This window comes from Ctenopharyngodon idella, chromosome 9 (genome assembly GCF_019924925.1).
Source record: "Ctenopharyngodon idella isolate HZGC_01 chromosome 9, HZGC01, whole genome shotgun sequence".
In the NCBI taxonomy this organism is placed as follows: domain Eukaryota; kingdom Metazoa; phylum Chordata; class Actinopteri; order Cypriniformes; family Xenocyprididae; genus Ctenopharyngodon; species Ctenopharyngodon idella.
The window spans coordinates 23,038,796-23,051,693 of NC_067228.1; the positions used below are offsets into that span (position 1 = coordinate 23,038,796).

Below are 12,898 nucleotides of genomic sequence, written 5' to 3' on the forward strand. Positions count from 1 at the left end.
TCCTCACAGAGAAGTTGTTTCTTAGTTCACTCCCTATTAAAAATATCGACCATAGTAAACAACTGATTGGTGGACAGTTCTGAGCCTTAACCATTAAACACCACGCCACCCTTTACATCTTTTACCACTAGGCTACACCATTGGGACGCAACAAAGACTGTGTTGTATCCTGCTCATTACGTTAATGGATTATGAGTGTGCCACATCTCATAAGAGTATTTTTCAGTAATTCTACTGAGTGTAAGCATGTAGATGTCTCTTGACTGACTGACTTTCCTTTGTTTTTTTTTTTGAAGGGGAGGCAGTGCCAGAATACCAGATGGCCTTCCAGGCCGAGGCGGGGAACCACCCCTCCTTTGAGGACATGCAGGTGCTGGTGTCCAGAGAGAAACAGAGACCAAAGTTCCCAGAAGCCTGGAAGGAGAACAGCCTGGTGAGCCACTGAGACGATTTTATTCTGTTCTTGTCACAGGAAGTGGTCAGATTATTGCTGCAACTTCAGCTGAAGATCTTTCCCAGCCATATATTCACTTCAGTTGACATAGTTCCTAAATTTTGTTGTTGAAAATTATCCAAATCACATGAAAGGGGAACAGCGTAGAGCAACATTAAAAGACCATGAAGTCTGAGCCAATTATTTCTGGTTAGTGCTGGTCTTGCTGGTTGATCATCATTACAGTTGGCTGGTTAACAGTCATAGGCTGAATTAGACTTTTTGGTGAAGCTGGTCATCCAAGGAAGTTTACTGGTTAAAGGGTTAGTTCACCCCAAAAAAGGTTGTTCCAAACATACTATGGAAATCAGTGGGGTAAATCAACTGTTTGGTTACCCATATTCTTCAAAACATCTTCTATTGTGTTCAGCAGAAGAAAGAAATTCATACAGGTTTGGAACGACTTGAGGGTGAGTAAATGACATTTTGGGTGAACTATCCCTTTAAGGCTTAAACTAGTTAACCATCCTGTTAGAGACACCAGCACATCAGCGACAAAGACAACATTAGTACACAATGCAACATATGCTGTTCTTTTCAGCAGCATGTTTACAAAAGAATTTGAAATAATCTTAAATTAATAAAGTGCTATAAACTGTGACAAATTAATGTCACTTTTCTTATACTTACTTCCTATTAATTAGATCTTGTTTAAATTAACGCTGCTTTTTTTTTTTTTTTTTTTTTTTTTTTTTACTGAAACACTGAAACTAAAGTTTTGGTAATTAAATTTGGGTAATTGGGTAATTGAACTCTTTGTGCTGTTCAGGGTGTCATGATCACAGGTGATAAATGAAACCAGTTATCGAAAAGTTCAATGGCAACAAGCTGCCTCAATATTTCAGCTGAACAAATTTTATGTTAATGATGCTCTAGCATAATTTTTGGTCACGGTGAAGTGCTTCCATTCTGCTGACATGTTTACCTGTTGTAGCTTATCCAGCTTGTGTGCATGAAATAGACGCTGACACAGTCAAAACGTGTCATCTGAGATGCGCTGTTTTGGTCAATGATTTCATCCCTCGAAAACTATTTCTGCTATTTCTGACTTACATTAAAGGCTGTATCTAGTGACCAGAATATAGAGACTTGGGCCAGGAAGCAAACAATATAGCAAAGGTACAGAACGAACACAACTCAGAGCACCTTAGTAACCACATAACAACGTAATGGCAATCGCCCACAACACCCCTAGCATAATGCCAGCAAGTCATCAAAACATTGACTTTCTTCTTTCCCAGGCTGTGCGCTCTCTGAAGGAGACTATGGAGGATTGCTGGGATCAGGACGCAGAGGCTCGTCTGACGGCCCAGTGTGCAGAGGAACGTATGGCAGAACTGCTGCTGATCTGGGAGAGGAACAAACCTGTCAGCCCCACCATCAATCCCATGAGCACAGCGCTGCAGAACGAGAGGTCTGAATAAATTAGGCTGCTGTGTGCTTATTACACACATAACATATTTCACTGAATAAGGTGTCCTGAAATGTCATGTATTTTTTGTATCAGAATCTGGCTTAGTGCAAGTGTGTTTTCAGTGTCTTGGAAGGGCTTTTCACACTTGAAATAGTTAACCCTGGGTCATTCTAAACTCCGGGTAAACAGAATCCTGGGTTATCTTCCTTCACTTTTCACACTGCTCATAATTTACCCAGGGTTAACAATTAATCCTGGGTATTCATAAGCTGTAGTTTCACGCAAATACCCAATATGAGTACTCGATTGGTTGTCTGTTGCAAGCGGTAACATTCTAACACTGCATCATTTGACACTGTACAAATTTTGCACCGCAATGCGGGGTTAACGCTGCAAAAGCGGTGCTAACCCCCCTCCGGATCAAGGTTTCGTAACCCCGGGTAAAAAGTGGTGCTAACACTGCTTCTGAATTACAAGTGTGAAACGTTCCTTTACCCAAGGTTAAAAGCAGTGCTTAGAACGATGATAACCCGGGGTTAAGTGCAGTGTGAAAAGCCCTAGAGAGGCTCAGTTTGCAGTAAATACTGCTCCACATAAACTCATGTATGTATGTGCTTTGAGTTTGGGTTGCTTATAACATCCATTTGGGAATGCAGGACAGTGGTACAAGATTTACCAAATCATTGTTTTAAGTGTGAAAATATAGCAAAAGTAACACAGAAATTTAAAAACAATGGACTTGTGACAAGGCCCCTGAAATAATCAGGCCTTCATTTTAAACTTTCATTTAGTGATGAGGGATTTTTTTTGCTAGACAAAGAGCAGGATAAATACCAAGCGAGTGTCTCAGAGCCAGCAAAAGCTATGAAAAGAGTGACTGTTTATGAGTAAGATGCAGCCTGCAGAAATGACATGCATGGTTGTTGTTCTCACTGAAACTACCTACTGTAGCCAAAGCACAATAAAGTCAGTTAGCCATTTCCAAAGCCCATATTTACAAAATATAGATTCTGGGAATCAATACTCTGGTCTCATGAGACCAAATCAATCATTTTGGATCTAACAGCATCCAAAATGTTATGGTGTTGCTAGAGGAGAAGTACAGTGAGAAGTGTCTGGTTCCCACAGTAAAGTTCACTGGTAGTAAAGCTCTTATATAGGGATGTATGAGTGCTGAAGGTGTGGGTGCTTTATCAATGCTGTCATGAATTCCCACACCACTGCGTAATTTAATACACAAACTTGAAACAGAAGATGTTTCCTTTTCCTCATTCCCTGCATTGTTGGGCATTTTTTCAACATGCCAATGAGGATATGCATTCTCCCAAGGTGAAAACCTTCTGTGGACATGTATTGCACTCAATCTTAACACTCTTGAGCACCTGTGGGGGATTCTGTAGAGACAACACTCCCCATTAAAGATCAGAGCATTTGAGGAGGTCATCATCCAGGAGATAAACAGGCCAGATGTGACAATTTGTCATGAACTTGTACACTCCGTGCCAAGAAGGGTCAGAGCAGTATATTCAAAATTATGGAGAGCATACTAAATACTAGAATATTATACATTCGTTGAATTAAATCTAGGGTGTACTCATTTCTGCAATCCTTAATTTAAACAAAATTTATAGTTTTTATTATGTATATGTTTAATACATTTTAGTTTTGCCGTCTTTCCATGAATTGTATTAGTGATCATAAAGAAAATACATCTTTTGTATTTGTTCAGAGGGGGTGTACTCATTTATGCTGTGCGCTGTATAATGTAAGGTATAAAAATATTTATCAAAATATATAATATATACAAATATGTGTTATATATTTGTAATAAGTGGGACCCTTTGTAGGGTCATTTTCAATGTGGTCCGTATCACCCTGTTGGGGTTTATTTTGCTATAATAACCTGCACATTATCCTGTACTTAAATCTGTTCTCTGTTTTGATCTGTTCTCTCTCTCTGTTTTTGTAGGAATCTCACCCATAGTCGCAGGGTTCCCAAAATGGGCTCTTATCCAGATTACTCTTCATCCTCTTACATTGAGGATCATGAGGGCATGGTGAAGAACCTCCCAGGTGACGTCTCAACATCTGGGACTTCCTCTGTGGCTGGCATGGCCATGAGCGGCATTAGCAGTGGCGTGACAGCGACAGGAGAGAAGAACAGAAACTCCATCAACTATGAGAGACAGCAGGCTCAGGCACAAGCTCGGCTGCCCAGCCCAGAGACCAGCGGCACTAGCCTGTCCGCCACGACCACTACGACGGGCCTCACACCCAGCACCATCATGACCACCATCTCTGAATCAGGCCACTCAGAGGAAGCAGGGGCCGGAGGAAGTGTACCAGTGTGCCTGCAGCTCACAGAAGAAGACCTGGAGACCACCAAACTGGACCCCAAAGAGGTGGATAAGAACCTGAAAGAAAGCTCTGATGAGAACCTGATGGAGCATTCGCAGAAGCAGTTCAGCGCTCCCGACCCGCTCAGCTCGGGCAGCTCCAGCCTCTTGTACCCACTTATCAAACTTGCTGCGGAAGTGACCGGAGGGTCCGGGTCCGGTGGCCAGGCCGATTTCGGGGTGGGCAGCAGTGGAATGGGCGACGCTCCTGCAGCTATGTTCCCACTCCCCAAACAGCAGAATCTCCCCAAGCGGCCCACCAGCCTGCCCCTCAACACCAAAAATCCCGGCAGGGAGTCCTCTTCGTCACGCCTGAAGTTCGGCAAGCACAAGTCCAACCTGAAGCAGGTGGAGACGGGCGTAGCCAAGATGAACACTGTAGTGGCCGTCGAGCCTCACTTGGTCACCGTCACTAACAATGGACCCAGTGTCCGTAGCGGCGTCGGAGTGGTCGTTGTTAACGGATATGGTGGGGTCAATGGTGCCGGTTCCTCTGATGCATTTGGGAACACGAACCCAGCCGGGCCACAGGGTGAGGGCAGTGCCCCTCTGCTCCAGAGCCAGCTGAGTGGAGAAGACAGCCGTCTCAACATCAACATCAACTCCAGCCCAGACGAACACGAGCCCCTGCTGAGGAGAGAGCAGCCGGCCCCGCGTGATAACTCCGGCCGCACCAACTCAAATAACAACAACAGCAACATCCACACGAATGCCTCTGCCACAGTTCGTACGTTAGCTCCTGCAGATGCCCAGATTGAGACTTTAACCTGCTCTCTGGGGGCACCAGACGGAAGGGCTGATGGGGTTCCACTGAGACAGCCTAAACCCAGGAGACCTGAGCGGCCAAACTCACTGGACCTGTCAACAACTTCCCAGGATTCATCTCTCTTGGGTAAGACCTGTTTTAGTTTGGTCCTGGTTTGGGAACACCTCCCTATATATATTTTAAAATGTAATTTATTCCTGTAATGGCAAAGCTAAATTTTCAGCATCATGTGTCACATGATCTTTCAGAAATCATTCTAATATGCTGATTTGCTAAGAAGCATTTCTTATTGGCAATGTTGAAAACAGTTCAATAGAAAGTACAAAAGAACAGCCTTTATTCAAATAGAAACCTTTTGTAAAATTATAAATGTACTACTTATCCTAATCTTTTAAACAGTAGTGTACATTTACATGTATTAATTTAGCAGGTTTGTTCCCTTAATTTTAAAAACTGCATGAACTTTTTTCTAGTAGGCCTACATTGTTAGCGCATAGCCTTAATGCATTAAAAAGGACGTACATTTTTTCAAATAGTGCCCTTGTGATCCTTTCTAAATAAACAATTTAATGTCTTTCAAAAAGCAAAACAATTTTACTGACCCCAAACTTTTGAACAGTAGTATACAGTATGTTCCCACTTCAGTGGCGCTCTATGCATTCATGTGTAGTTCATGTAGATTAAAGCAAATTTTCATTGTCGTATCAAGGGATAAAAAATGTTATATTAGGAAAAGCTGTATTTCCAGTGCAGTCTTAAATAAATCACCATTGGTATGTTTGTATCAGTTGACCTGTGTTATTATGAGTTTGGAGACAGATTCTGGCCATCACTGATGAATGCCGTCCCCAGGAGCAGGGTGGAGGAGTCGGTGTGCGTGTCAGCCTGTCTGCAAACAATAACCACCCAAAAGAGGACGCCAGGCTCTTTTCCCATCTGAGCTCACTATATCCTGCTTTGCCCAGATAATTAAGAGCACACCTCCTCATAAGCTAAACGTTTCGTAGAAAACGGGATGAGTGGCTAGTCGTGCTCTCTGTCCCGCTCTCCTGCTCTTTGTGATGGAGTGTTTAGATGTGGAAAAGGAAGGAAATTCCACTGAATTGATAAGAATCCAGAAAATGTTCGGCCTCGGTTGGCAGCGATGATAAAGAGCGATGTTAACAGACAGATGTGAATGCGATGACGCGTCTGTTACTGTTAATCGGAGCCCCTGAATCAGACGCTAAACAGGAAGATGAAAAAAACAAGGAGTCATGCTGCTCACGTGTTTACATTCCGCATGCGGACTCGGAACAGAGACGTGAACCGCTCGAACCCGATGATTCAGACTCGAGCGCACACTGAGAGAGTTAGTGTGGGAAAGGTCAACCACAAATTTGAGTGTGCTGAAATACTACTCTCTGGTGCTTCACTGGGCGGGATGTTTGGAGCAGTTCTGCTAGTATTCCCGATTGACATATTGCAAAACACACAAGTGTTTTTTTTATTGTTGTGTAGGACTGTAATCAAGGATGTTTATTAAAATCTGACTCTTTTCTCTTTCAGATGAGGCCGTGTCACAAGAGGGAAAAGCTGGATCAGCTGAGAAGATAAAGAAGCGTGTGAAGACACCTTATTCTTTGAAAAGATGGCGTCCTTCCACTTGGGTTGTCTCTACAGAAACCCTGGATGGAGAGGTCAACAATAATGGGCACAGCCAGCAGACGGGGATGGCAGTGACTGGAGGTGGCCACCCAAGTTCTGGCCAATCAAAATCCAGCATCGCTGTGTTCCTGGTCAGCGGCGGAACCGCGACCGCCACTCTAACCTCCGACCCACCAGATATGACCTGCCTGTGAACTCACATCTCTGCTTTTCCTCTGAGGAAGAGCCCAGATCAGACTTTGAACACAAGAGGGGTTTGTCTATGCTATCGTGCTCCAAGAACTAATCCAGTTGATGACGGAAAGAAATACAAAAAATGTTTTTGTAAAGCAGACTCTTGACGGGATGTAATTTGGCAAGCACTTAACGTTGTCGAACTTCTCCGACTTGTTTTGAAGAAATCGCTTTAAACCGAACCCAGCTATGCAGCAACATTGGCATAAAATGCTTCCATTTGTTTTTGTTGTTTCATTTTCAATTAAGTATGATTGTTTTTATGGTTGTTCTATCATTTGTTGCACTTTTTTTGTAAGTAATCTTAATCACAGATCCTCCGACCAGGCTGGTCTTAAAACTGAAAAATGTAAACGACAATTTGTTGATTTAACAATCATGGTAGATTGGATGAAATTGAAATCATGTCCATCTAAAAAAAAAAAAAAAAAAAAAAAATCTCATTTGAGATGAAAAAAGGCAGTGGTCTTTAAGACAGGGTTGACTGCATCTTTAATACATTTTAATCCACAGTACATTCATATGTTTTATATTTGTTGTATGTTTCTATGTACTCTTTTTTTTTTTTTTTTATCATATTTTGAAATGTGCAATAGACTTTAGCTTTGAGGTGCTCCATAAGACAATTTAATTTTGCCATGTTTTTGCCGCATTTGTTTCTTTCTTGTCTTTAGTTCAATATTTAGAAGCTCTGTGCTTAGCAGTGGCAATCCTGTGTCCATTCGGCCACCCCGACTGCATTTGAGAAACATCGTACAAATGACAATCCCACACCTTTTCACCAATCCCATCATTCTTGAAAAGGGAAGTAAACAGAAAATCTTGGGGTGTTTTGATTCAAGTACTGGAAGTTCTCAATGGACAACTTCTCACAAGCTTCAAGGAGGACAGTAGTTTTTTCTGTTACACTACAAGTCAGGCATCAACCTGGACTTTCTGCTGGAAATCATGCTCTCTGAAAACACTGAATAATCAAGTCCCTCTCTGCACACGCTCAGTGCAGTTTTACCTCTGTCAGAGTGTATGTAAATGTGTATGTATGGGTCTATTTCTGCTTAACGGAGCTCCTCAGATCACATCAGTCAAATGAGACTTTCAACTTCCTGTTGCTGCCAGGACGGTGGACGATGCTCTGCGTGCTTCAGAAAGCGAACACACACATACATACGCCATGAACAAAATATATACAGTATGTACAGACTGAAGCTCACAGCTAGCTACTTTAGTTCGGTTTTAGCTTCTGTTAAAGATAAGCTCAAGTGACATGACAGTGTACAATAAGAAATCATGATTTTATCCATTTTAGCTATTTCTGAAGTTATTTTTTTTTCTTCTTTATTTTTTTAAGTGTTTAATTTATGTAGTACCCACGCTCTGGGTTTATTATTCTCATGAAACTGAATCAGTAAGTTGTTTATAATCATGTAAAATTATCTTATTTGAATGATACTTTCAATCAAATACATTGAAAACACATGTGGTTTTGCCTTTCTTTTTCAAGTCAATCATGATTGACACTTTCAGAATGGTCAAGTTTAAGTGTCACATCCTACTTTTGAAATCATCTAATCATCATTTTAAGAGCAGTTGATGTTTTTACCAGCCATGACATGGGCCTCATATTTTGTTGCCTTTTGTGGAAAACTGTGGACACGAGCCATTTAAATTATTACATGGTGATGAGGAAAATTCCCTCATACAGCAAGGCCCTGCTTGCCAAGAAATGAAGATAGTATGCATTTAATCAGAAAGCGCTTACTGTGCTGTATGCATTTTCTATAATGAGTGCGAGGATTAACCAAGATTTGGCACAAGCCAGCATTATCTTTGGACTTTGACCACTTCAGAGTGGGGAACTTTCAAAAAGTCATCTGATTTTTTCCCCTCCACTGGTTTTTTCTGTCTGTAAATAAGGCTATGCAGTGGAGGTTCAATTCTAACGCCCTCTTTCTAAACGAATCAGTGCTTCAGTCTGACTTTTGTATATGTTTGTAATATAGGCTAATCTCTGTAGTGTAAATACACAGTGCATTTGTATGCACATATACAGACTCTTCATCTGTTGCTTTGGGACCAAGAACAACGCTAAATCACTGTGAGATTTATCTGAAGATAAACACAGTAATGTCAGACTGTTCTCAGTTAGATACGCCAGTGTGAATGCTGGAGTCAACCAGAACGGAAATGAGGAATGATAGCATAATAAATGCCATAAAAACAAACCTCCAATTCTGATTTGAATAAAAATGAACAAACGTTTATGCTTTTAGACCAAAGTGTTGTGGTTAAAACATGCTGAGCTGAGTCATTTGAAGTGTAGTTTGTTCTGAAGGACTGTCCATCTGCTACTTGTTAATAATGCAAGATGTTTACACCAGAGCCATTGTCCAGTTTTACAGCATGCTGATGAATACCGAATCATTTACAGATAATACTCTACAAAACATGCATAAATGCCTTGTTTATATTTGAAGCAGGCCTTGAGAAGTCTGACGTTTATAATTCAGTCAGGTTGCAGGAGTGTTTTAACCAAACTCTTTAAAGTTTAAATGAATCAGTAACTCAATCCTACAGCGATTGGAACTCGTTACAAAACCAAACACGAAAATGGCTAACAATGTGTCCTCATAAAACACAAACTTGGAGTATCAGCTGTATATTGGGGTGTGTATGAGTGAATGAATGAAGGGTCTGTTGACAAGCTGCTGTTTTTCTTTTTTACTTTTGAGTTCATATTGAAGTTTTCGTTTGGCCCCTGCATAGACGGATGTTCAAAAAAGCCACTGACATGTTTTCTATTACAGCTTGTAAAGTAAGCACTTTGAGAAAAAGAACAAATGATAACTCATGCTTTTAGTCTATTCAGAAGATGTTTTAAAATGCCATTTAGAAAATAAAGCTTGCTGTACAACCCCTGCGTTACTCAGTTGATTAAAGATTATATTAATGAAAACCTGTATATGACGGTTTCTTGTTATTTTTTCCACTTACCTGGTAGAAAATGTAAGATTTCTGGGATCATTTAAAAACCACACTGAAGTTTAATTTATTAAGTGGCCACATGAGGGTGGTAAAGGCAACCACAGAATCATGTCCTCCTCACACAAGTTTCCATTCAGATAACAGTGCAAAGCATTCAGATTAAAGTTTTACTTGGCTGTGTGCACGCATGCGACGATCGTGTGTTTTAGATGATGTATAAACACACACAAATACATAAAATGGTAGCCTATTATTATTTGTTTTTTTCAGCTAAGTGAGCACATGTGATTTACTACTCAAAAAGGATGAAATGCAGCCTTTTAAAAACAAAACAACGACAACAGGTTCAAAACAGTGAGTGAAAGCTTGAGTTTTATTCCTGAATAAAAAATGGTAAATGGTAAAAACTTTTCCTCATAAATAATACTGACTGCCTGTATTATATTGAACTTTACGGAATTAAAGAATCCACTTCCTAGCCAATCAGAAGTTGAGAGGGGAGAGCGAACAGCCAATCAGAGTCGAGGAGGCAGAGCGCTGGATCGAGTTCACGGTGCGTGGCTCTGAATCTCTCTCAGTTTACTTGAGCTCGCGAAACGGCGCAGTTTCGCCAGTCAGGGAGCAGAGAGCAGACATCACATGGAGTGACAAGGGTACCAAAGAGCATTAACCACCCCAGACAGCCTTAAACGTACGTTTAAAGTGTTTATGTTGAGTTTTGTGTGATTTCCCAGCGAACAAAATGTCTCAAAGAGTTCGCAAAAACGGATCTCCGACGTCTAACTGCAGCGGAGTGACCGCGGGAAGCCCGAGCGGATCCCCGGGGATCAGCGCCGCTGGAGTGAGTTTACTGGGTCGCCTGCTGCCCATGAAAGCCACGGTTCCCTTCCAGCTGAAAACGCAGACACAGCACCCTCTACAGACACGGACGGTCCTCTCCACCGGTAACGGTAAATGCCACAGCAGCGGAACCCACAGCCGGAGCCCCACGCGATCCCTTTCCTCCAGTGCCTCTAACGTTTCTGCAGCCACGTCCACTTCCTCTGCAACGTGTTCACAGTTCATCACGGCCACAGCAGTCTCCTCCGCTCCCTCCTCCTCCTCCTCCTCCTCATCTTCTTCATCATCATCTTCATCTTCATCAAGAACTAGCCCCATTATCGCTGTGCACGCGTCAAACCCCAGAGCGTCCCACGCGCAGGTGCCTGTGGCATCCTCGTCATCACCTTACACAGGTGTGCACGTGAGCCCCCAGTGCTGCTCTCCCTCCCAGCAGATCAGCTGCAACTCGGACACTTCAGCCCTTACCTCTAATTTATCATCCTCTCCGTCTTCATCCTCGTCGTTGTGGTCTTGCGGTCACAGGGCCAAACACCTTCAGACCCCTGAACATGACAGACTGTCTCCAGAGAGGCTCAGTCCCAGCTCACCTGTCTTCACAGGTAAATCTACAATCTAGAAGAGCACTTGATTTTATCTGAAGCCAGACCTGATGGGCCAGATGTTTATTTCACTTCACTGTGGTAACCGTAAACACACATAGTCCATGTGGTCTGTGGGTTTTACATCTGCTTTCAGGAGACGTTTTAACGGTTTCACAGTAGAGTGGTTGGCATGGTAATTCACCTAATAATGTCACTCATTGTGTCATTCAAGATGCAATATTACTCAAACATTCAGTTTCATGTCATATCATATAGAACAGGGGGTTCCCATAGGCTAAATATTTTTTCTGCATTTCTGCTGTAATTATGTCAAACCTGCTTATTTTCAAACTAGAAACTATTTTTTAAACTCACAAATTTTAAACAACCACAATTTAAAATTTTGTGGTTCTAGACGTTTCAAGATATATATATATATATATATATATATATATATATATATATATATATATATATATATATATATATTGTAGCATTTTAGTTAGATTATTTTAATACACAAATAAATTAATTCATTCTTCATAATTAATTTAATATTTATAATTAAATTAATCTGTATTTTAATAACAAATAAATAAAAAATAATTAAATTCATCTTTAATAACATAATTAAATGTTTATATAAAAAATTATTTATGTTTTAATGCATACAAATTAAACAAAAAATCATCTTTAATAATTCATTTATATTATTATATTCATTATATTCATATTAAAATATACAAGTATATTCAATACTTTAACTTAATTCATCCTGTGGCACCCTGTGAAGATTTCTAAGGCCCCCTAGTTGGCCCGGGGCCCCTGTTTGAGAGAACCGATATAGAATGTATATGATAACATAAGACCTCTAAATGGTAGATGTAACACTTTATATTAACTTCAATTTAGATGCCATTAACGAACATTATGGGCAAAGGTATAGCCCAGTCAACTAGTTTTGTTTTTCATGAACTAATGGTTTAGTTTTGTTGAAAATGGTGTCAGTGTTGCACCTTTAAATGGATGAGTTGGACCGGATAATGAGGTCAAAGCAGTCAACAAGTGTCCAGCATACATAGGAACTTCACAAAGCATCCCAGGATGCACCTTATGAAAGCTGGTAGAATCGAGGTAAATAGTGGCTTCTTTGAATAAGCTAAAATATGAAAGAGGTTTGGAGGTATTTTGATTCCCATCTATATGTTTTCCATGATTTCATAGTTTTTATGACTTTATTCTAGAATTGTAGAAGTAGCAATAATAATGGATGGGTGTCTCCAAACCTTTGACTGTATGCAGCCTATAGTACATACGAAAGAGCTTCACAACATCAGACTATTTGCATTCTAACTAATGTATAGGTAACTATGTTAAGCATTATAGCAGGTAATAGGAATCTTTGGTGTTTGCTGCAGTATTTCAGATGTCTCATTCATAAAATAGCCTCTGGCCGTGCTGAGAGAGAGAGTCAGTCTGGCCGCTGTGGTTTGAGGTGGCTGCTGCTCCAGAGGCTTTTCTCTGTTGCTGACTGGTAAGAAT

The 12,898-nt window shown here is 40.9% G+C and overlaps 2 protein-coding genes across 3 annotated transcripts in view; both read left to right on the forward strand.

Annotated features, from left to right (window-relative positions):
- The window catches only part of bmpr2b (bone morphogenetic protein receptor, type II b (serine/threonine kinase)), an 88,369-nt gene extending 78,460 nt beyond the window's left edge, over positions 1-9,909 (forward strand). Inside the window, exons 10-13 of the mRNA XM_051904811.1 lie at positions 297-433; positions 1,735-1,907; positions 3,877-5,195; positions 6,618-9,909. Coding sequence (XP_051760771.1) covers positions 297-433; positions 1,735-1,907; positions 3,877-5,195; positions 6,618-6,910 — 1,922 coding nt within the window. The 3' untranslated portion in view covers positions 6,911-9,909. The remainder of the gene's footprint in view (positions 1-296; positions 434-1,734; positions 1,908-3,876; positions 5,196-6,617) is intronic.
- Positions 9,910-10,308: 399 nt separating this feature from the next.
- fam117bb (family with sequence similarity 117 member Bb) overlaps positions 10,309-12,898 on the forward strand; it is a 48,716-nt gene continuing 46,126 nt past the window's right edge. The window contains exon 1 of one of the 2 annotated variants that reach the window (XM_051905889.1): positions 10,309-11,374. In XM_051905889.1, coding sequence (XP_051761849.1) covers positions 10,675-11,374 — 700 coding nt within the window. In that variant the 5' untranslated portion in view covers positions 10,309-10,674. The remainder of the gene's footprint in view (positions 11,375-12,898) is intronic. The other variant, XM_051905888.1, reaches the window with a different exon arrangement.